This window comes from Gymnoscopelus braueri (genome assembly GCF_963280865.1).
Source record: "Gymnoscopelus braueri genome assembly, contig: SCAFFOLD_195, whole genome shotgun sequence".
In the NCBI taxonomy this organism is placed as follows: Eukaryota; Metazoa; Chordata; class Actinopteri; order Myctophiformes; family Myctophidae; genus Gymnoscopelus; species Gymnoscopelus braueri.
In genome coordinates this window covers 41924-62626 of record NW_027660507.1, presented here as the reverse complement: position 1 = coordinate 62626, position 20703 = coordinate 41924, and the positions used below count along the sequence as shown (strand labels likewise).

The 20703-nt window shown below is 42.0% G+C and overlaps 3 protein-coding genes across 4 annotated transcripts in view; 1 reads left to right on the top strand and 2 right to left on the bottom strand.

Annotated features, from left to right (window-relative positions):
- Positions 1-4300: 4300 nt before the first annotated feature.
- LOC308081489 (interferon a3-like) lies at positions 4301-10819 on the bottom strand (the record flags this gene model as incomplete). Its single annotated transcript, XM_080457864.1, has 4 exons — positions 4301-4399; positions 5111-5188; positions 5505-5654; positions 10712-10819. The coding sequence occupies 4 exons, from the start codon at positions 10817-10819 to the stop codon at positions 4301-4303; spliced, it is 435 nt and encodes a 144-aa protein (XP_080313990.1).
- Positions 10820-11381: 562 nt separating this feature from the next.
- Positions 11382-13610, top strand: LOC308081493 (ATP-dependent 6-phosphofructokinase, platelet type-like; the record flags this gene model as incomplete). The annotated part of the gene is made up of 1 exon (XM_080457869.1): positions 11382-13610. The coding sequence occupies exon 1, from the start codon at positions 11433-11435 to the stop codon at positions 13608-13610; it is 2178 nt and encodes a 725-aa protein (XP_080313995.1). The 5' UTR covers positions 11382-11432.
- Positions 13611-17403: 3793 nt separating this feature from the next.
- Positions 17404-20703, bottom strand: part of LOC308081491 (CDP-diacylglycerol--glycerol-3-phosphate 3-phosphatidyltransferase, mitochondrial-like) — a 37103-nt gene continuing 33803 nt past the window's right edge. Inside the window, exon 11 of one of the 2 annotated variants that reach the window (XM_080457866.1) lies at positions 17404-18008. The gene's annotated coding sequence lies outside the window, so the exon portion shown is untranslated. The remainder of the gene's footprint in view (positions 18009-20703) is intronic. The other variant, XM_080457867.1, reaches the window with a different exon arrangement.

The following is a 20703-nucleotide window of genomic DNA, read 5'->3' as shown; positions in this document are numbered from 1 at the left end:
ACATTTTAAAGAAACTACACGTGTGTCCTGGTGTCTCTCTTGCAGACCAACTCTGGTGCCTGACATATGGTGGCAGTGGTGGGATCACAGGATATATTTTTTGTCAAAATGTTTTTTTTTCATTGCCAACCCCCACTGATGAACAGTGGATTGTGGCAGAGGGAGAGGAGGACCCTGTGGAACACAGGTGGATCCAGAGGAGCAAGCAGATTGCACAGCCCATAGAGCCACTGGACAGGGTGCTGAGGGTGAAACCAGCAGAGAACCAACACCGGTTGACCTGGCTGGCACTATTCATACTCGCATGGATGCAGGCGCTCCGATATATGTGCGTGGCTCAACTCGACCCCAACTACTGATATTTCACCGGAAGAAAAATATTGTTTTTGTTACTCCACTGCGCCCTCTACAGATCTGGTCAATGGATTTTTTGTTATTGACCAGATTTTTCCTTCCGGTGAAATATTTTCTTCTCTGGCCAAAAAGTATATTTTAGACATGAGGCGGGGGGCTCAGAGTGTCCCCACTTAGTAGAGTTGGCTTTCAACTCCATAAAACCGTCTTTGTTTTGTTGAGTAGAGAAAGCGTATTTTTTATTTTTTACTGCAAACGGGAGGCTTTCCAATGGATTCTGTTACTATTGGGTATGCTAAAAAGCATACTAAAATGTAGGAAAATCTAAGATGTGGAAAGGCATTCTTTTCAAGGTGGCATCCGCAATGGCTGCTGGGAGCTTAATTTTTATTTTATTTTACTGTTGTCTCCTGTACTATGTTTATTTGTCTTGTACTGTATTGATGATGTCTGTTTTTGTATGGATAACTATGCCACCACTTTTTAACAGCCTGCTCAGGGACTACAGATGAAAATTAGCCAACTCTGGCTAACTCTGGCTCATTTACATGGATGTGAATAACTGACATGTTGATCAATGTGAATTGTCCCTGTTAAATAAATAAATAAATAAATAAATAAATAAATAAATGGCTATAAGTTAGGAGGGAATATGTAAAAAATCATACAAATTATGCACTTTTGGCATGGTGTTAGGTATGTTAGGTACGTGTTAGGAACATGGCAGCCGAGGGTGTGTGGTTTGTTAGGCTCCACACATATTCCTTTAATTTGCTTTATCCCGCAATTATTTATGGTTTTGGTGCTTAGAACAAAGAAGCATTTTAAACTGTAAGCGCAGAAATAATCGAAATGTTTGCGCACTGCTGCTTTACTGCTGGTTTCTGCTGGTCCCACTGGGACAATGCTTTAATAGACCACCGAAGTCCTGACGTCACTCGTTCATCCCCAGGTTCGTAAAGTCATTTCTCTATGGAGAATAACATTGGGTCATCATAGAATCGTCTCATATAAGAATTGTGGTCCAAAAATAAACAAACTGTCTCGGCGATATTGTCAGGGAGGAGGCTCTGTATCGTTTATGATAGTCAGTCACTTATATTTGATACAGTCTGTTTCTGGCGAATATTTAACTAATTCGGCGGAAGTAACATTGGCGTTTTCTCACCGTCAGTTGATGCTTCATGTCCATAAGAGTCAAAACGCCGGGGTCATTTGTTTATTTTTGGAACACAGTTCTTATTTGACGCGATATTAAATACGTCTATGGGATTCAGAATGGGGGTGGAAAACCGCGAACCAGGTAGACAAACAAAGGATGTGTAAATTACGTCAGACTTCGGTGCTCTATATGAACAATGCGGAAAAACAAATGCAAAAAATAGCAGATGACCACTCTACGCTTCTAAATGAAACACAGAGGTTGAATTTCCTCGGGTATGGATACCTTATGATTCATTCCACCACCAGACCAAAGGAATGCTGCCACGGTAAACCAAACAACAACAAACAAAAGACGTGGATTAGAGGTCGGTGGTATGCTTATAGAATACTACTGATTCTACTTCTGCTATCCGGCGATGTACACCTAAACCCCGCCCCTTCAACCAACTTGGTCCCGGAACAAACACCAGTGAGTGGACCGAACGTGGGGCAACTGAACGCAGACGCCAGTAGGCTGCCAGCCCTCACCGGAGCGGCGGCCTCATGGGGATCGGTGCGCTACGGGGCTGGATCGGTTGGAGATGAGGACGCACGGCCGGATCCGTTCGGGCTGAAGCTTGCCCAGGACACGGTGCACAATGCAGCGAACCCACGGGACCCTAATCTACCTGCTGGCCCTGTTTTCCACGCGGAGGGACATGAACTGTCTGGAGATTCTACACAGTCACTCGCCAGCCAATCTGGGAACCCAGAGCCAAGATGAGAATGAAAAACAGCGCCCTCTGCTGTTTGTACTATCTTGTAGGTTAATGACTTCAAGGTCAAAGTCGATGACACAATCATCTCTCGAGTTTACCTATTTGGGATGTATTCTTGACAAATACCTCACAGGAGAAAGCATGGCAACAAAGGTGGTCAAAGGAGTAAACCAGAGAACCAGATTTATGGGCAGAGTTTCCCCTTTTGTCAACCCTCAGGCCCTCAGGACCCTCTCAGGGGCCCTGATTCAGCCCCTTTTTGACTATGCTTGCTCCTCTTGGTACTCCAACACCTCAGTGTCACTGAAGACTAAGCTTCAAACATCCCAAAACAAACTGATTCGACTACTTCTCGGACTGGGGTCCATGACCCACCTCACTCCCACTCACTTTACCAGCCTAGGCTGGCTCAGGGTGGAAGACCAGGTTAAACAACTAAAAATGGGACTGGTCTTCAAAATTGTAAATGCAGATTTGCCCGAAATGCCCCCTATACCCGCTTATCTGTCAAAATACCTCCAAAAAGTTAGTGACACCCACAGTCACGAAACTAGAGGGAGCGTAAACAACAATCTGGTACCACCCACCCATAAAACAAACATGGGCAAATTCTCAGCCACCGAGGTATGGAATAGCCTAACCCCATCCCTCAAAAAATGCAGTTCGTTGGGCTCATTCAAAACAGCCCTAAAAACTCATCTATCTGGAGGCCATAAGAGGAGGTAGTACCAGTTTCCCTGTAGACAGATGACCCCCCCTTTTTTTGTACATACTTTTATTTTATTTTTCATGATGCTTTTTTTGTACATAGTGGTATTTTTTTCTCTGTTTCTTATGTTGATTGAACTGTTTGGTTGCTACTATATATGTCTATGAAATTAATTCAAGGACCCCAACGGAAACAAGTCCGCAAGGACTTTTTTGGTCGGACCTTTTAGACAAATGTATTATAAATGTAACTGTGTTGTTTTACATTCTTTTGCCTAATAAACATTTCAATCAATCAAGCAACTGTGTACATACTGCTAACAAAAACTGCTCAAAAGAATTAAGGGGTCAAAGTGTTCCCTTAATTATTTTGAGCAGTGTATAACTATGCCATCCAATTCTGCTATGACAAATAGTTGTATTAATTCCGCCACTCTAACTCTGAGCTCTGTTACTCAAACAATGATTGGGATGCTGGGTTTCAATCCCTGGCCGAGTCTTGCCAAAGAAGACTATAAGGTACCCAATGCCTCCCTGCTTGGCACTCAACATCAAGGGTTGTTGGATTGTACCGCCTGTGACATACAAGCATCATTTCCATGTACTTGTAGGCTACATAAAGCTGCACTATAGAAACAGGAGATATGCTCCTGACCTATGGGCCACATGGCTCTGGAACCTTGGTTCCCAAGGCTACTTACTTAATTACTCAAACAATGCCACTATCATAAGCTGACAGCTTTACTCTCCAATATTACAACATCCCATCTTAAACACAGCAACACATATGCTTACACCTAGAAGAGATTCTAATCGACGTAATCCTGCCATGACATACCCAGTCATTTTACCCAAACATTTTTTTTACTATGCAAGTAAATGCATACAACATAATACATGCCTTTTAGGTCTTATTACACAACCCTGGGTAGGCCACCCAGCCCGGTCGAGCTATGCACTCCACTCTCGCATTATAGAAAAACAATAAAGATTTTATATGAAAGGAATAGTAATAGTCACTGCCTTTTCATCTCGTTTTAATTGCTGTAACAGGTTAAAATGAATAGCATATAAAAATAAACATACAAAATGTATTTTGTGGCATCTGTATATTGAAATGCAACAAATAAATAAGATAGCAAGTACTACAAGAAATTATTTAGCAAATATATCTACCTTACTTTGGTAAATCCAACACTATTCAACAAATAAATTATAAATGGACCAATAAATAAATGAATATAAAAATAAATAAATTAGATAATACATAAAATTCAAGAGAAATGCAAAGGTTGAGTGTCAAACAATGTGAGTTTTCAGTTTGCGTTGAATGTGGCAGAAGCCAGCAGGTCAAGTCTCAGCAGGTGATTTCTGATCTCCTTCCTGATCAACTCCCAGGCCTCAGCGCTGTGACCCTGCACACAGGAAATAGTGTTGAGCAGCTGTTCACAAACCTTTATGTAAAAGACCCCCAAATGAATATGTATTTAGCTGTGGACCCCAAACAAATATATTCAAGAATTTTCAGACTTTTTGAAAAAGAAAAGATCTACAAGTAACGTGTTGCAATGCGACACGTTGTGAGCTTGTAGATTTGAAATAGCTAATTTATATAGGGTTAACGTTGTTAACCTATTTAGACCTGTTACACCTATACGTTGTTATAACTTTCAAGCCAGGAACGGCTTGAAAGGTATAACTATACGTTTTTCAGAAAACTTTTAGAAGGATTTAAAAGGCGTTTTTAGAATCGGCCTCAGGTCTAAATGGGTTAAACAAATTTTGATGTTACAGTATATGAACTAATTTCGCTGGGGGCTCATTGGAACCCTCTCAAAGACCCCTAGGGGTCCCCGGGGTCTTAACTGGTTATTGCACTTCATCATACAATGAATAGCGAAAACAGCTGATCTACAAGCTCACAACGCATTGCATTGCAAAGCGTTGTGAGCTTGCAGATCTGCTATTTCTGCCATTTTTGAAATCGTTTGAAAATGCTCACCGAGAATAATAATCAAAATAGAGACGCCAGGTTGAACGTGGTTAATAAACAAAATGTCAAGGCCTATATTAATAACCCTCAATCAAAAGAGACAAAATGGAGGTTATTCTTAGATTATTCTCACCATCTGTTCCAGGACATGATGTGACAGCCTCTTGAAGTACAAGTGCAGCTTCCTGCTCTTTTTCTTCCGATTCACCATCTACAACAGAATAAGACCATAATTGGTCATCTCACTAATCCAACGCTTAATTAGTTCTCCATTCAAATAATAATACACTTAAGGACTGAGTTATTGGCACTGGCATGCTGTAGTCTGAAGCCAGAGGGCGTATATATATATAACACAATTGTGGTATAATATGTGGTATAATATCCTATTTTACATCTCTTCAGGATTTCACAAAAAAAATACGGCCCCTAGTACCTAGAATGTATTCAAAGGCGAGGTAGATCTAGGCTATTTTCGACCATTTTTTAAATGATAAAACAGGATTTAAGTTAACAACAATGCTTACACAGGAGTGTAGGCCCTCTCCCTGCTGGACTAAGACATTAACAAAGTCCTCCACCCTGCTGTCGATCCACGACACGGAGTCCAGGTCCTCCTCAAATAGCTCAGCCATCTCCTCTATAGTCTGCACAATGAAGGCAAGCTTGTCCTCGGGCTGTGAACAGAAAGAAACTGCTGATAAACCACTACAGTAGAGGTATATTATTACATTACGTACGTATGCATACCGAGAACATAATACAAAATGTTGTCTTCAAGTTAACACTTATCTGTTCTATAGCAGGTAACAATGCAGTGACAAACTAATAGTGTTAATAGTGCTAAAAGTGTAACATAACACTATTACTTTGTAGATTTGATTGATTAAATGATTAACATAGCCTACGTTAACGCCTCAATAATTAGGCTACTACAGCATTTCATCTATTTATGTATGAGGAGCAGTGGTGGAAAAAGTACTCAAATTCCATACTTAAGTAAAAGTACCAATACTGCAATATAAAAATACTCTGTTACAAGTAAAAGTCCAGAATAAAAAACTTACTTGAGTAAAAGTACAAAAGTATTGGCATCAACATGTACTTAAAGTACCAAAAGTAAAAGTACTAAATATTTGAAAATAGCCGATCTACAAGCTCACAACGCGTCGCGATGCGACGCGTTGTGAGCTTGTAGATCTGCTATTTTCAAATAGCCTAGGTTTAAAATAGGTTTAAAGTGGTTAATGTGTGTTTCATTTTATCATAATTTATATCTGAAAAGTAACTAGTAACTAAGGTTTTCAAGTATATGTAGTGGAGTAAAAGTACAATATTTGCCTCTGAGATGTAGTGGAGTAGAAGTAAAAGTAATGGAAATTGTAAATACTCAAATAAAGTACAAATACCTCAAAATTGTACTTAAGTACATTACTTAAGTAAATGTACTTAGTTACTTTCCACCACAGTTCATAGGTGATAGCACTATTAACTAATAAATATAGATCTAATGAATATTGATCACAGACAGAGACATAATCACGGTGTCCTTTATAACAACTACTAATGAACTACTGACTAGCCTACATCAGCATACTGTAGGTCTTCAATAGCTACAGGGCAGGCTATTCTGTCATTTAGGCAGCTCCAGAACAGTAACAATCAGACATATAATCAATAATTAATATCATTAATTATTGATTATTAAGTATGATTGGAGGTGGTTACTACAGCTCCTGGAGGTGTAGTAGCCTACTATTAATTTGTCCCTGCATAACTGCTATGCCATTAATAAAGTGTTGGCATTCAAGGTTTACTGAGGCCATAGTCTCAGAATGAAAAGGATGGAGATATATTTACCCCACGTTTCCCATGTTAAAATAATTAAGACATTTTATGTCTCAGAACTTACCGATGCGTTTAATGCATGAGAGTACATGCCATGTGGGAAGGGAACTGCAGAATCCTCCTCTGTATAAGCTCCACCCTATAGTTTGACACAAACATTTTGCATATTTGACAACTAGTGTGAGATGTCAACAGAATACAGTTTTCAGTCATTATCCTGTGAGCAGCTATAACCAAAGGCCACTTACCAGTTTATCCAGCAAAAGCAACGAGTTTTCACTGTACTGTCTGAATTTATGATCCATCCATCTGCAACTTAGCGACAACCCATGGCTGCATAAATTTAGACACAAGCAAATAAAGAATATCTTGGTGAACATATTGAATGGTAAGTTTTTCCTTTTCAACAAACAAATGAGGTTTTCGGAGACCAGTTTACCATTATTAGCCACGTATCTCAGTTGCATTTATAGTTGAACAAATAGAATAAAGGCTCACCTGTTTCACTTTCCAGACTTGATACAGTGGTTGTAAACAGTTCAGAAAGCGGTCCACTGGTCTGATAGCTTGGAAAGTACAGTTGATAAATATTCTTAATTAGCTCGATGGCCCTTATTAACAAATTAGTTTTCATAATTTATCTAAATGGAGAATTAACTTGGCTTCAAACCTTCTGTTCTAATGCATTGCTAATCACCTTATTTTCTAATCTACTCGACATGAATACATTTTGATTGATAGCCTATTACGATAAGCACGGCATCTAGTTTTGACATGTGCGACAAAGAATTTTCAAGTGAGCTTCACATTGAGATATTCCTAAATTTGTAGCATACTAGTTTGCTTTAGTTAAGATTAGCCCACTCAGAGCCATGGGCTGTGCTAATGATTGAACTTCAGATAGGTTGGGGTCATATACAAGACCTTACATGGTCTGTGCCCGCCCCCCCTAAGGGAATTCATTAAAAGGAAGCCTGAAAGAGGAATCAGTACCAGAGCAACCACTCGAGGAGATTGTGAAGTGCCGCACCGGCAAACAACCTTCGGTCAAAATGTCCTCTCAGTACAGGGTTGTGTAGCATGGAATGGCCTTCCTCTACATATAAGGGATTGTGCTACATTTCCATCTTTTAAATTCAATGTGAAAAGATGGTTGCTTGAAAACCAAAGCTGCAACCATTTGTGATCATATTTTAGTTTTTTTTAGGCTATGTGATGTAATGTAATTGTATTTCACCGTTTGTCTGTTTTCTGATGTTATTGTTTTTATGTTTTTATGTTTTGTGTGAGGACTGCGGATGAAAATTAGCATCTTTGCTAAATCCGGTATATTTACGTTCATGTGACGTTCATTAATATGCTCTGTCCTGTCTAAATAAACAAATAAAGTAAAGTAAAGTAAAGATATGCCCATGTTGTAAAACAGGGGTCTTTAATGTTTTTCAGGCCCTTTAATAGCTGAGAGAGATGAAGCAGAGACCCCCGATACATGAAATTGCGTTGCAGATTAAACTGTCATAATTTTATAGATGGCTTCGTCATAGACTTGACACAAGTTGAGAGCACTATCAATGTAAATCAAGGGTTCCAAAGCTTTACTTGTTCACCTTCCCCCCCAAAACAACATTTTAACTGGGGACCCCCACCCTGACAAGCACATGGAATTGTAGCCATTACATTTAGTTTGGACTGTTCCACAGATAGTGAAAATAGCTGAACTACTAGTAAACCCATTAAGCACAGATGATGAAACCGTGTGTGAATGTGGACTTCAGACACTTCAGGTGCAATGACGTAATTTCAAATCGAAGTGAAAACGAAATGTAGCTCTACGAGCAGCAGGTATTGGCTACAGTGCGTGGGAAATAAATGACGACCAGACACTGAAATAGAAAAGGACATTGTTCTGCTTTCAACTGAGGACCATCGTTTAAAATGTGGAGTTCAGACAAGGTAAGAAAAAAGAAAGGCATCATACTCTTTATGCATTCATTACAAATACAGACACAAGGTACGCGTGTGTATAACAGATATTTTATATATATATATATATACCGTAAATTTCGGACTATAAGCCGCGATTTTTTCCCAATTTTTCGACCCTGCGGCTTATATAACGGTGCGGCTTATCTATGGATTTTTACAGCTAACGGCCACTAGGGGACCTCCTAAATCTATGGATTTTACACCCGCGGCTTATAGTCCAGTGCGGCTTATATATGTTCCAAACATTCAATTTAGCTGCTGCGGCTTATAGTCAGGTGCGGCTTATAGTGCGAAAATTACGGTATATATATAATATATTTTTTTTTCTCTCACAATATACATCACAAATCCATTGCCTGTTGATCGTGTGTTAAACACTAAATGAGTTTCTTCAAAAAACTATTATCTATATTACATAAATGAATTTTTTTATTTGTAGAAATAAATTGGGTTCCAGGTTCTAAATATTAGCCTAAGTAATTTGAGGCATGGACAGGTAAAAGCAATAGCAGAAACTGAATGTGTCAAATCAGTCAGTAGTCTGAGACCACCGGATACCTGGGGTCTCGAATGGGGATCTTTTACAGGTATTTACCCAGGCCTATAAAAAGGAGTCAAAAAGAACAGTGTCTAAATTATATAAGAGCCTGGTATCAGCCAGAACTAACTCCACAGAATATATTAAAACTAAATGGGGAAAAGATTTGGAGATCAATATTACTACAGATGATTGGGAAAATGTGCAAAACACAGTATACATCAACTAACTCAAGAATGTGGAGGGAGTTCTGCTGGAAGAATTTAACCCGTTTTTTTATAACACCTAAAATTAAGTCAAAGCAACTAAAAACAGATCAACCATGCTGGAGACAGTGTGGCCACATGGAAGCGGGCCACGCTCATATATTCTGGAGGTGTCCCAAAATTAAAAAATATTGGCAAGATATTCACTCCACCATAGAATCTGTTCTAGGTTTTGAGATACCTCAGACCTGTTCCTTGTTGTTATTGGGAAATATTCCTGATGATTTTTTGACACATGACAAATATTTAATCAAAATCTTTCTAGCAGCAAGCAAAAAAGCGATCACGCGTCGCTGGTACCAACAGGATCCTCCAACCAAAGACAATTGGGTGGACATTATAGGGGAAATATACTGTACATTATGGAAAGACTAACTTACATACTCAGACTACAAATAATTAGAGGACAAATTACAAAAAAACTGGGAAAAGTGGTCATCTTTCTTTCAGCCCACAGACAATGTATAACTATGACTAACTAAAATAAATAACAGTAACAATTGAAAAATGCAGCCTTTTTCCTATCTTTATTGTTTTTGTACTGTCATGTTTTTATTTTTTGTTTCCCCCCCCACTTTTATGTTCTGTCTTGTATTCTTGTATGTGTACATGTCTTTTGAAAACCCTTTGTTTCAATAAAAATTGAGTTATAAAAAAAAACAGTCAGTAGTCATTTCAGATCAGACAGGGCTCCAGTCCACACTTTCTTTTCCACTGGTAGCACTGGTGTATGAATTGCCTGCAAAATATTATATTATATTGTCCAAGAGCCTGCAGATCTACAAGCAAACAACGCATCACATCGATTTACATTCATTCATTTGTTTATTTGGACAGGACAATGCATATTAATGAACGTCAAGACGTAAATACACCGGAATTAGCAAAGATGCTAGTTTTCATCCGCAGTCCTCACTGTTCATCTGTACATCTGTTTGTGTGTGGACTTGCACATTATCTGATCAAATGAAATGTAGCAAATGCATGTGAGACAATTCAACTAACTTCAAAAACTTTATCAGTCAATCACTACGTTTGTCTTTGTATATGTAACAGTGATGCATGATTTTGTAACTAACCGGAGGTTTTTGCAAACCCCGCCCCCCGGAGCGCCGCTGTAATCCAAACCGTGCCCCCGATAGTCTCCATTGGCTGGCTGTTTCCTGTTGCTGCCAAAATACGCAGAGACGGCAGTCTTGTGCATCCGTTTGTCAACTGTTGTTGACACCAGAATAGGGATTCTAGGGTTCAAGTTGTAAAAAAGAAGTTCCTATCACACAAACATTTGGTGGCCCCCTCTGTAGTAACTCTGACTCCCGGACCCCATGTTGAAGACCCATGCTCCAGCCTTGTGAAGACTCAGGAACATTCTGTGTGAAAAAGGCACCTCTGGGGCTCGATGCGAGGCATACACTTCAGTGGAAGTGACAGGTGGCACTGATTCACCCATTTATTTTGTTGAAATAGTTTAGAAAAATTGTAGGAAATGGAAAAAAGGGATATCTACTCGATAGGGAACGACACAGGGCAAAGCACCCAGATGTGCTGCTCTCATCTCCCTGAAAGTCCATATTTGGGCAACGGTTTGCGTTCTGCGTTACGCCATGAGCCATGCCAAGGCATTACTGTATAAAGATGTGTAGCGTAGTGACCATAATTAGAGTTAATCAAAACGGTAACAGCTGTGATATTCAGTTTCATTATATCAAAGCACAAACTGAAAACATGTGAACATGACTTGGTCGGACAGCAGAAAGAAACTCTCTGGAGAGGGAAAAGCCATCGCTGTGCTGACGAGCGGAGGGGACGCTCAAGGGATGAATGCTGCTTTGCGTGCCGTGGTTCGAATGGGAATACATGTAGGTGCCAAAGTTTACTTTATTCACGAGGGGTATCAGGGTATGGTGGACGGTGGGGACAATATAAAGGAGGCCACGCAGGAAAGTGTTTCCGGCATGCTCCAACTGGGTGGCACGGTTATCGGGAGCTCCCGCTGCCAAGAGTTCCGTACCCACGAGGGCCGACGGAAGGCCGCCCACAACCTGGTGCAGCGCGGCATCACCAACCTGTGTGTCATCGGTGGAGACGGCAGCCTGATCGGAGCCAACATATTCAGGGAGGAGTGGAGCGGGCTGCTGGCGGAACTGTCGGACCAAGGTCTAATCCACGAGGACACCGTTCGCAAGTGCTCTTCTCTGCACATCGTGGGCGTTGTGGGCTCCATCGACAACGACTTCTGCGGGACCGACATGACCATCGGTGCCGACTCTGCACTCCACCGAATCATCGAGGTGGTGGATGCCATCATGACCACCGCGCAGAGTCACCAGAGGACATTCGTCTTGGAGGTCATGGGCATGCACTGTGGCTACCTCGCCTTGGTGAGTGCCCAGGCGTGCGGGGCAGACTGGGTGTTGATTCCCGAGATGCCCCCAAAGGACGGCTGGGAGGACATGATGTGTCAGAAGCTGTCCGCGAATCGCTCCACGGGTACACGACTGAACATTATCATAGTGGCCGAGGGAGCCGTCGACGGGCACGGCAAGCCCATCACCTCTAATGTAGTGAAGGATCTTGTCGTCAGATGCTTGGGCTTCGACACTCGGGTGACGGTCCTCGGCTATGTCCAAAGAGGAGGGACCCCATCTGCTTTCGACCGCATCCTGGCCAGTCGCATGGGTGTGGAGGCGGTCCTAGCGCTGCTTGAGACAAAAGACGACACTCCAGCCTGTGTGGTGTGTCTGTCTGGCAACGAGACAGTACGTCGGCCTCTCATGGAGTGCGTTCAGATGACTCAGGATTTGCAGAAGGCCATGGATGAGAGGAGGTTCGAGGACGCCCTCAAGCTCCGTGGAAGAAGTTTTGAAAACAAGCTGAGGACATACAAGCTACTGTCTCACCGTAAACCAGAATCAGAGCTAGCGACCAACTTCAACGTGGCCGTGTTGAACGTGGGCTCGCCCGCAGCGGGCATGAACGCCGCGGTGTGCTCTGCCATCAGAGTGGGCATCTCCGAGGGCCACAAGGTGTTTGCCGTCAGCGATGGCTTCGAGGGGTTCTACAAGGGACGGATCAAGGAGGTCAAATGGGCCGATCTGGGCGGATGGACAGTCAAAGGTGGGTCCCTGCTGGGAACCAGAAGAACACTTCCTGCCAAACACATTGAGCAAATTGCTGAGCAAATGCGAAAGCATAACATAAATGCGCTGCTAGTTATTGGCGGATTCGAAGCCTACGTCTCACTGCTGGAATTGTCGGCGGCGCGCGGGCAACACGAGGAGTTCTGCGTGCCCATGGTCATGGTTCCCGCCACGATGTCCAACAACGTGCCAGGCTCGGACCTCAGCATCGGCGCCGACACGGCTATGAACGCCGTCACCACCACCTGTGACCGCATCAAGCAGTCGGCCAGCGGCACCAAGCGCCGCGTGTTCATCGTGGAGACCATGGGGGGCTACTGTGGCTACCTGACCAGCGTGGGAGGCTTGGCCGCGGGGGCCGCCGACGCCTACATCCACGAAGAGCCCTTTGACATCAGGGACCTGCAGGCCAACGTCGAGCGCCTGGCGGAGAAGATGAAGAACAGCGTTCACGGGGAACTGGTCCTCAGGAACGAGAACAGTCACGAGAACTACACGACGGACTTCGTCTACCAGCTGTACTCCGAGGAAGGGAAGGGGGCGTTCGACTGCAGGAAGAACGTGCTGGGGCACATGCAGCAGGGCGGAGCGCCTTCTCCGCTCGACCGCAACCTCGCCATCGAGATGTCGGCGAGGGCGATGCAGTGGATCTCCGAGAAGCTGCGGGAGACGTCGGTAGGAGGCAGAGTGCTCGCCACCTCCGAGGACTCCTGCTGTGTGCTGGGGATGCGCGGGGACCTGGTCTTCCAGCCCGTCGCGGAGCTCAAGGAGCAGACCGACTTTGTCCACAGGATCCCCAGGGAGCAATGGTGGCTGAAGCTGCGTCCGCTGATGAAAATCTTGAACTGGTCTTAGCAGTAGGCCTGGGCGACATGATTGATTGATTGAATATTTTATTAGGCAGAAATGTAAAACAAGTACACTTAAAACACTTTGTCTAAAAGGTCGGTCCAAAAAAGTCCTTGCGGCCTCGTTTCCATTGAGGTCCTTGGTATTCAATTCATAAACATGACATGACTTCCTCAAATCAATATCGGGATTATTTAGCCACTCTATAACCCTGTATCCTCAGGGATCTATACTATTGACTTTTCCATTTTCACTCTACATTAAATATCTTTGCTGAAAATAGCAGCTCTACAAGCTCACAACGTGTTACAAACAATGTAAACGGGTTGTGAGCTTGTAGATAAGCTATTTTCCTGCTGTTTTTTCGATGCTGGGGTTTAATGTGGTTAAAACCTTTTTGATAGTTTATACTTACCACTACATCTCAGTGACAAATATTGTACATTTTACTCCACTACAATTATTTGAAAACTTAGTTACAAGTTACTTTGCAGATTTTGATTATTACAAAGCATACGTTAACCAATTAAGCCACATTTTATACTTTGTCCATTAGAAAATAGCTGATCTAGAACCTCACAAAACCTCACAATGCGTATTCAAAAGTACAAATTACTAAGTCCATTTTCTTTTTAATATCAAAGCATTGCTGCATTGGAATATAATTGGGAAATAGTGCCAATACCAGATTTTCAGCGTTGTGCGCTTGTAGATTGGCCATCTTCACTATATTTGAAATATAGCTTTTACTGGTAAATGCATAATATAAGTTTGTAGTTTTGGGTGCCAAGCGTCCCTTCCAAGAAATGTAATGGAGTCAAAAGTACAATATTTCTTATTCTTTCTCTAAAAGTTTCTGTTTGAAATGTATGACTATGACAGAAACATTTGAATATTATGGGACGTTTTTAAAACGGGTCTGTCTCATGAGACTATACTATACACTTACAGTAAAAACATCAGAGTCGAGAGAACTCAAGTCACACCTTTTAATAGTTTTTAAAAATCCACGAATGACATCTTCCCCTAATTTACAAAAAGAAGATTACAGTAGCACATACACACTTTTAATGAGTGTCATGAGGTGGTAGGTTGAGTAGAAAAACAAACGCCCCAACACACATTATTACAGGATTATTCACTCACTCAAGAGGGACAGACCAAGAGAGAGAGCTACTGAGGTAAAAAGAAAAAGAAAGAAAAAAGACATGTTGTCTATAGGGCAAAGCAGTGGTGGCCATTTTGTGGTACCGCAGATATAAACCCCATTTTATTTTCCCATAGAGATTTCCGAAAAATATTTATATAAATTATTATCAGTAAAAAAGTAGACCATTCTTACAACGAATGAGATCCTCAACCAGCGGCATGTTAACATCTTCTAACAATTCCATTTGAGTGGTTTTAATGTGTCTCTTTAAATTCCCCATTACGGTTTGCTTTGAGGCCATCAGGAGGATGCAGTTGAATTGTGGTGCTACCGATCCTCTCAATACAACATTCCACATCCTCTCCCAGTGGACGTATACGGCAGTATACTCCAACTGGGTCTTTTCTCTGTGTTGGAGGTTTTCTTCTGGCCTGGAACCAAGTCTGGTGAATCATTTGATTCTGTCAAAAGATATTTGAAAACCGCCAAAAAATAGGGTATTCATTCAATATAGTATATAATGTAATTAAATATTGAAATATTTTTTATGATTCACCAGGAGGAGCCTGAATGGCTTGGTTCCAGGCTTAAAATAATTTATAGAAATATTTTCGGAAATCCCTAAAGGGGTTTTCTATCTGTGGCACCAGAAAATGGCCGCCACTGTACTATACCCTATTGCTTTCGTAGCAGCGATTCCCGCGGGGATAAACACAAGAGGGGCCCCCAAATAATTGTCAAACACTAAGATTCGTTATACAATACTATGTCAGTTCCATTGATCCCAACCCAATCGATTGATTGCTCATTAAAATAATCATGCTCAGACAAAGCGCGCGGCCCACCCATCTGACCACTTAACACGGCAGCCGTGTTAAGTGGTCAGATGGGTGGGTCGCAGACACTTTTTGAGATTTTAAAGTGGGCCCCCCCTGATCCGGAAAGGGTTGAGAACCGCTGCTATTATAGATTGCATGCACACACACACACACACACACACACACACACACACCAGTAGACATAATGTGCAATAGAAACTGTGTGTTTTGCTTTAGCACAGTCTTGCGGAACATGCCACACCCAACTTTTTCGCTGCTTATAACCTGTATATGAGTGGGGTGACAAAGCCCTCTTGAATGTTGAAATGTTTTCCGGACATACATACCGTGTGCAATAGACATTATCGTTATTACAGTATAAACCTGCTATAACAGCTGAGAAGTATAGTAAACAGAGCAGTTCCACTGACTTGTGCAGCCCATTCACACCGAGCATGATAACTATAACGATAATCAACTCATTTAGACCTGAAATGCCTATACTTTGTTATTCTCTTTTACCACTTCCAGGCACAATGTGACACATTGTGAGCTTGTTGATCGGCTATTTGAAAATAGCAGATCAACAAGCTCACAATGTGTCACATCACAACACGTTGTGAGCTCAAAAATATTGGGAAAAAAGTAATACCACATATTTTCAGATGGTGGTCTGCGACTCTGCGGACAAATACATACGGTGGGCATGGCCAGGCCCACAATGTGCTTAGTTTTTGCTATGGATATAGCTACTTGAAATTTTAAAGTTTTTTTCACCCAGAAAACTTTAGGTTAGGATTTAGAAGGTGTTTTTAGAATCGGCCTCAGGTCTAAATTGGTTAAGTTAGCGTCAACACTCAAGAACGATAATGTTAAGATATGTTATTTTGGCTCTTATTTTATGGTTTCTGTCCGATGATGCTTTGGTTTCATGCGTGGTCCCTGGTTATAATATATGCCGTCTGATGACGTTACTGATGACTGTTTATGTGGTTTTACTATCGTTTGTTCCGTTGTGCTGCTGTTGATATTGTTCTGTACAACACTTTGGTACAACGAAAGTTGTTTTTAAAATGTGCTCTATAAATAAACGTGTTTTATGTAAACAGTGCACCAGATGTCCAGCTGTTTGTCAGAACTCACACGGAGGGAGAGAGGGGGAGACGGATGTCTCCGCCTCTGTGGTGCTGAAAGACGGGGATATCGGTTTTATTTATTAATTATAAGGAGGAGGTGACTATTCATAATACAGTCTCCTCATCTCCGTTAATGACAAAACTTTCCGAAGGCCAGTGAGGCCGACCGCATTCCAGATGTCCTTTTGATTGGAGTTCCAATGACCGCCAATGCTTCCATCGTTCATAAAATCGTGCTCAAAGTGATCCAAACGATATCGTCCACGACTATCATTGTCGTTAAAGCTGTGGGGTGGACGCTGCCATCCATTTGAGTTAGGATGATTTCTTTTAAAATGACATTTATAGTTACCGTGATCCGTTATCGTGCTCAGTGTGACTGCTGGCCCTTCAGGCTTGATTTATATAGTTGGTTGTGCGTCGGTGTCGCGCCATGACAATTGCCGATCTACAAGCCCGCATTGTGAGCTTGGTTGTGCTGTAGATCGGCCATTTCCTGTACATCAGCGGTTTTCAACCAGTGGTCCTTGAGGGGGTACCAGGGGGTCCACAGCGAAATTAGTTAACATAGCGTCATAATCATTTTAACCACTTAGCTTTGGCTATTAAGAAATAGCAGATATACAAGCTCATAGCGCGGCACCGAGTGCCGCGCTATGAGCTTGTAGATCTGCTATTTTTGAAAAGTCTTGAAAATGTGTGCATATGTTTGAATATATATATATTTTTAAAGCAATTTTTTTTTAACTCAAATCTCTGCTTCTGGGGGGTCCCTGGCACAAAACATTTTCAGATGGGGGTCCGCGGCCAAATACATATCAATTTAGGGGGTCCTGGGCATGAAAAAGGTTGAAAACCACTGCTGTGCATGACAATGGCGCACAATCATGTATAAATCAAGCATAACCGATACAAAGACGGGACAATGCTGGAGATGAACAGGTGCAAGACCTCGAATGATGACAGGGATTTTCGTGTGTATATGTGTGTATATGTGTGTGTGTGTGTGTGTGTGTGTGTGTGTGTACGCTGGGACACACAGACGGGAGTGATCTCCGAGGCGCGTCTGAAGGAGCTGCACCCCCCCCCCCCCTCTCTCCCTGCGCCCCAACATGTCGGTGGTCCTCGTCAGGTCGGTGAGCGTGGGCCACCAGGAGAACCAGTACCGCCAGTACGAGTGTCCAGTCTACAAGACCCGCATGAGAGGACTGGCACCGTACTGTACATCATCACCTGGACCATCAACACCATCACCAGAGAGAAGCCCACCCAGTGGGTGGCGGCTGGAGTCTGCCTCCTGCTTTAGGACACACACACACACACACACACACACACACACAGAGAGAGAGAGAACACAAAAATATGAACAAGCAAACAAACTTTTTGTTTTCTATTATGTTATGACTTATTTGAGTTTTCATTTTTCTCATTTAAAACCACTAAAAAGGTCATCCTTACTTGCTAATGCCTAATTTAATAATACAAATAATGAACTTTATTTTGTATAGCACCTTTCATGACATCAAAGTGCTTTACAGCGCGAGAATACAATTACAGAAAAAGTGAAAATAATTTAACGAAGCAAAAAAAGAAAAGCAAAAGCATAAAACATTAAAATAATAGCAAAAAAGACAGTGAATCAGGCAAAACGGTGAGGACATGAATAACAACATAGAGATTTAAAAATCAACTAAAAGAGTGAAGAATTAGGTCTTGAGCTGTGCTTTAAAGCTATCCACAGAGGCCGCAAACAATTTATACCTTGTTTTCGTGCTGCGTCTAGCACCAAAACTAGACGATTTAAGCTGCGATGCGTTGTGAGCTTGTAGAGGGGCTATCTATGGTGTGCAACGGTTAGGCTGGTAAACCATCCCGGTCGCATGAATTCACATTATCACGCGTCTTCATTCTGCAGACCGATCTGGCCCCAAGCGCTGGGTGGGTCTTTTGCAACAAAACAAAAAGTGGAAGACCCGATCAGCGTCTGTGCCCAGGGCCCTGTGATTGACAAACGGCTGATTGGATATTCCAACATTTTGGTTTCTGCAAAACACCCACCCAGCGCCAGACCAGTCTGCAGAAGAAGACACATGATAATGTGAATTCAATTCACGTGACCGGGATGGTTTACCAGCCTATGCGACGGTGGCATGCAACCAAGGTTTAAAATCACCCTTAAAAAGGTCTAATGGTCTTGGTCTAATGCATACCAAACCGTGGGTCCTTGAAATTAAAAACTTTTAACAACCACTGCCCGCCATATAGTCAAGTCGTAGAGTATAGTCACAGTGCGTCCTCTAGGGGGCAGCCTGGTACAGATTAGAAGCAGCTGGCTGCCACAACAGCAGCATTCATTCATTCAGCATTTCATGGTGGGTGAGACTCAATGAATGAGTACACACACACACACACACACACACACACAGAAATATTACTGCTCAGTGGAAGTACTCAGATGTATTACTTAAGTAAAAGTAGCAATACCACAATACTCTGCTACAAGTAAAAGAAAAAAAGGCCTGCATTCATAATTTTACCTTGAGTAAAAGAATTGGCATCAATACTTACTTACAGAACCAAAGTAAAACATTATCGACTTTCAAAATGTGTCAGTTTAGAAAATAACAGATCTACACGCTGCAAGCTTCTGGATCGGCTTTTCCTGAATAGCCGAAGTATAAAATAGGGCTTAAGTGGATAAGGTACGTTTTGCATTAATAATCTAAATCTACAAAGTAACTAGAATGTTTTTCAATAAAGGGGAGCGGAGTCAAAAGTACGATATCTGACCCGAGATGTAGTTGAGTAGAAGGTCTTAATGGGTTAAGTAAAAGTACCTAAAAATTAGTACAGTACTCGAGTAAACGTACTAGTTACTTTCCACCAGTGGAGGAGTAGTGCTGGTGAGAGTGTTTTGGAGGGGCTCCAACCTGGTGTCAGTGTTTTCTAACAATAGACGTCTGGCAATACAGACGTTTCCTTCTCAGAAACGGCCAACGCTGTTGTTATTGTCGGAGCGCCGCTCCAACAACAATAACAACAATTGTTCTCCGTCAGATAGAGATGAGAGGACCAGTGCATATAGATTAGAATTATATTATTATAGTTTTTGTCCTCCGTCAGATAGAGATGAGGAGCAGTGCATAGATTAGAATGTTATTATTGTTTTTGTCCTCCGTCAGATAGAGAAAAGAGGACCAGGAAGCCAAACTAAAATTAAGTTGTTCCTGTAACAATAAAGCACAACCTTGAACCCTTGAACCAGTGCATAGATTAGAATATTATTATTATTATTATTGTTTTTGTCCTCCGTCAGATACAGATGAAAGGAGCAGTGCATAGATTAGAATGGCACATTTGACAAGTCATGAAGCGTAAGAGTACACAAAACACTCAAAGTCTGTCAAATAATGTTGGATATATCACCCAGACAGATACCGTACTGTATATATATATATATATATATCGGTCGGGTTCTAGTTCTTTCTATTCAGGTCTGTGAAGGAGTCCTTGGTTGGATTGGTGTGGAACAAATAAACAGTACTTCTTTCTTTTTTTTAGAGGACCACTTGGCCTGTTCTCTGCTAGCGATTTTGTGGCTTGTCTTTACCGTCATGGCCTGTGGTGCTGCATCAGTACTTTGTGATTGCATATGACAAGCGCAACGAAAAACATAAAACCACACGTGGTGGTGAAAAACCTGCTGACGAGGCTTTTTGCATCATCCTTCAGGGTAACAACAAGGGGAATTAAGCTAACTAGTAGAGAAAGAAAAAAAAGCAGCGCCCCACCGGGCGTTTTTTGGACCCTTCCTTGTATGTTAAAGCCCCCCCCCAGACACTGCAGGGCTTCCTCCCAACTGTCCCCATCAACTTTGACTGTAATCTATTATTGCAGTGGTTCTCAAACGTTTTAATTTCAAGGACCCCCCTCATAACTATGAGAGTGCACAAATGGAACCACATGGACCCGTAAATGGTCCCGTAAGAGTCTAT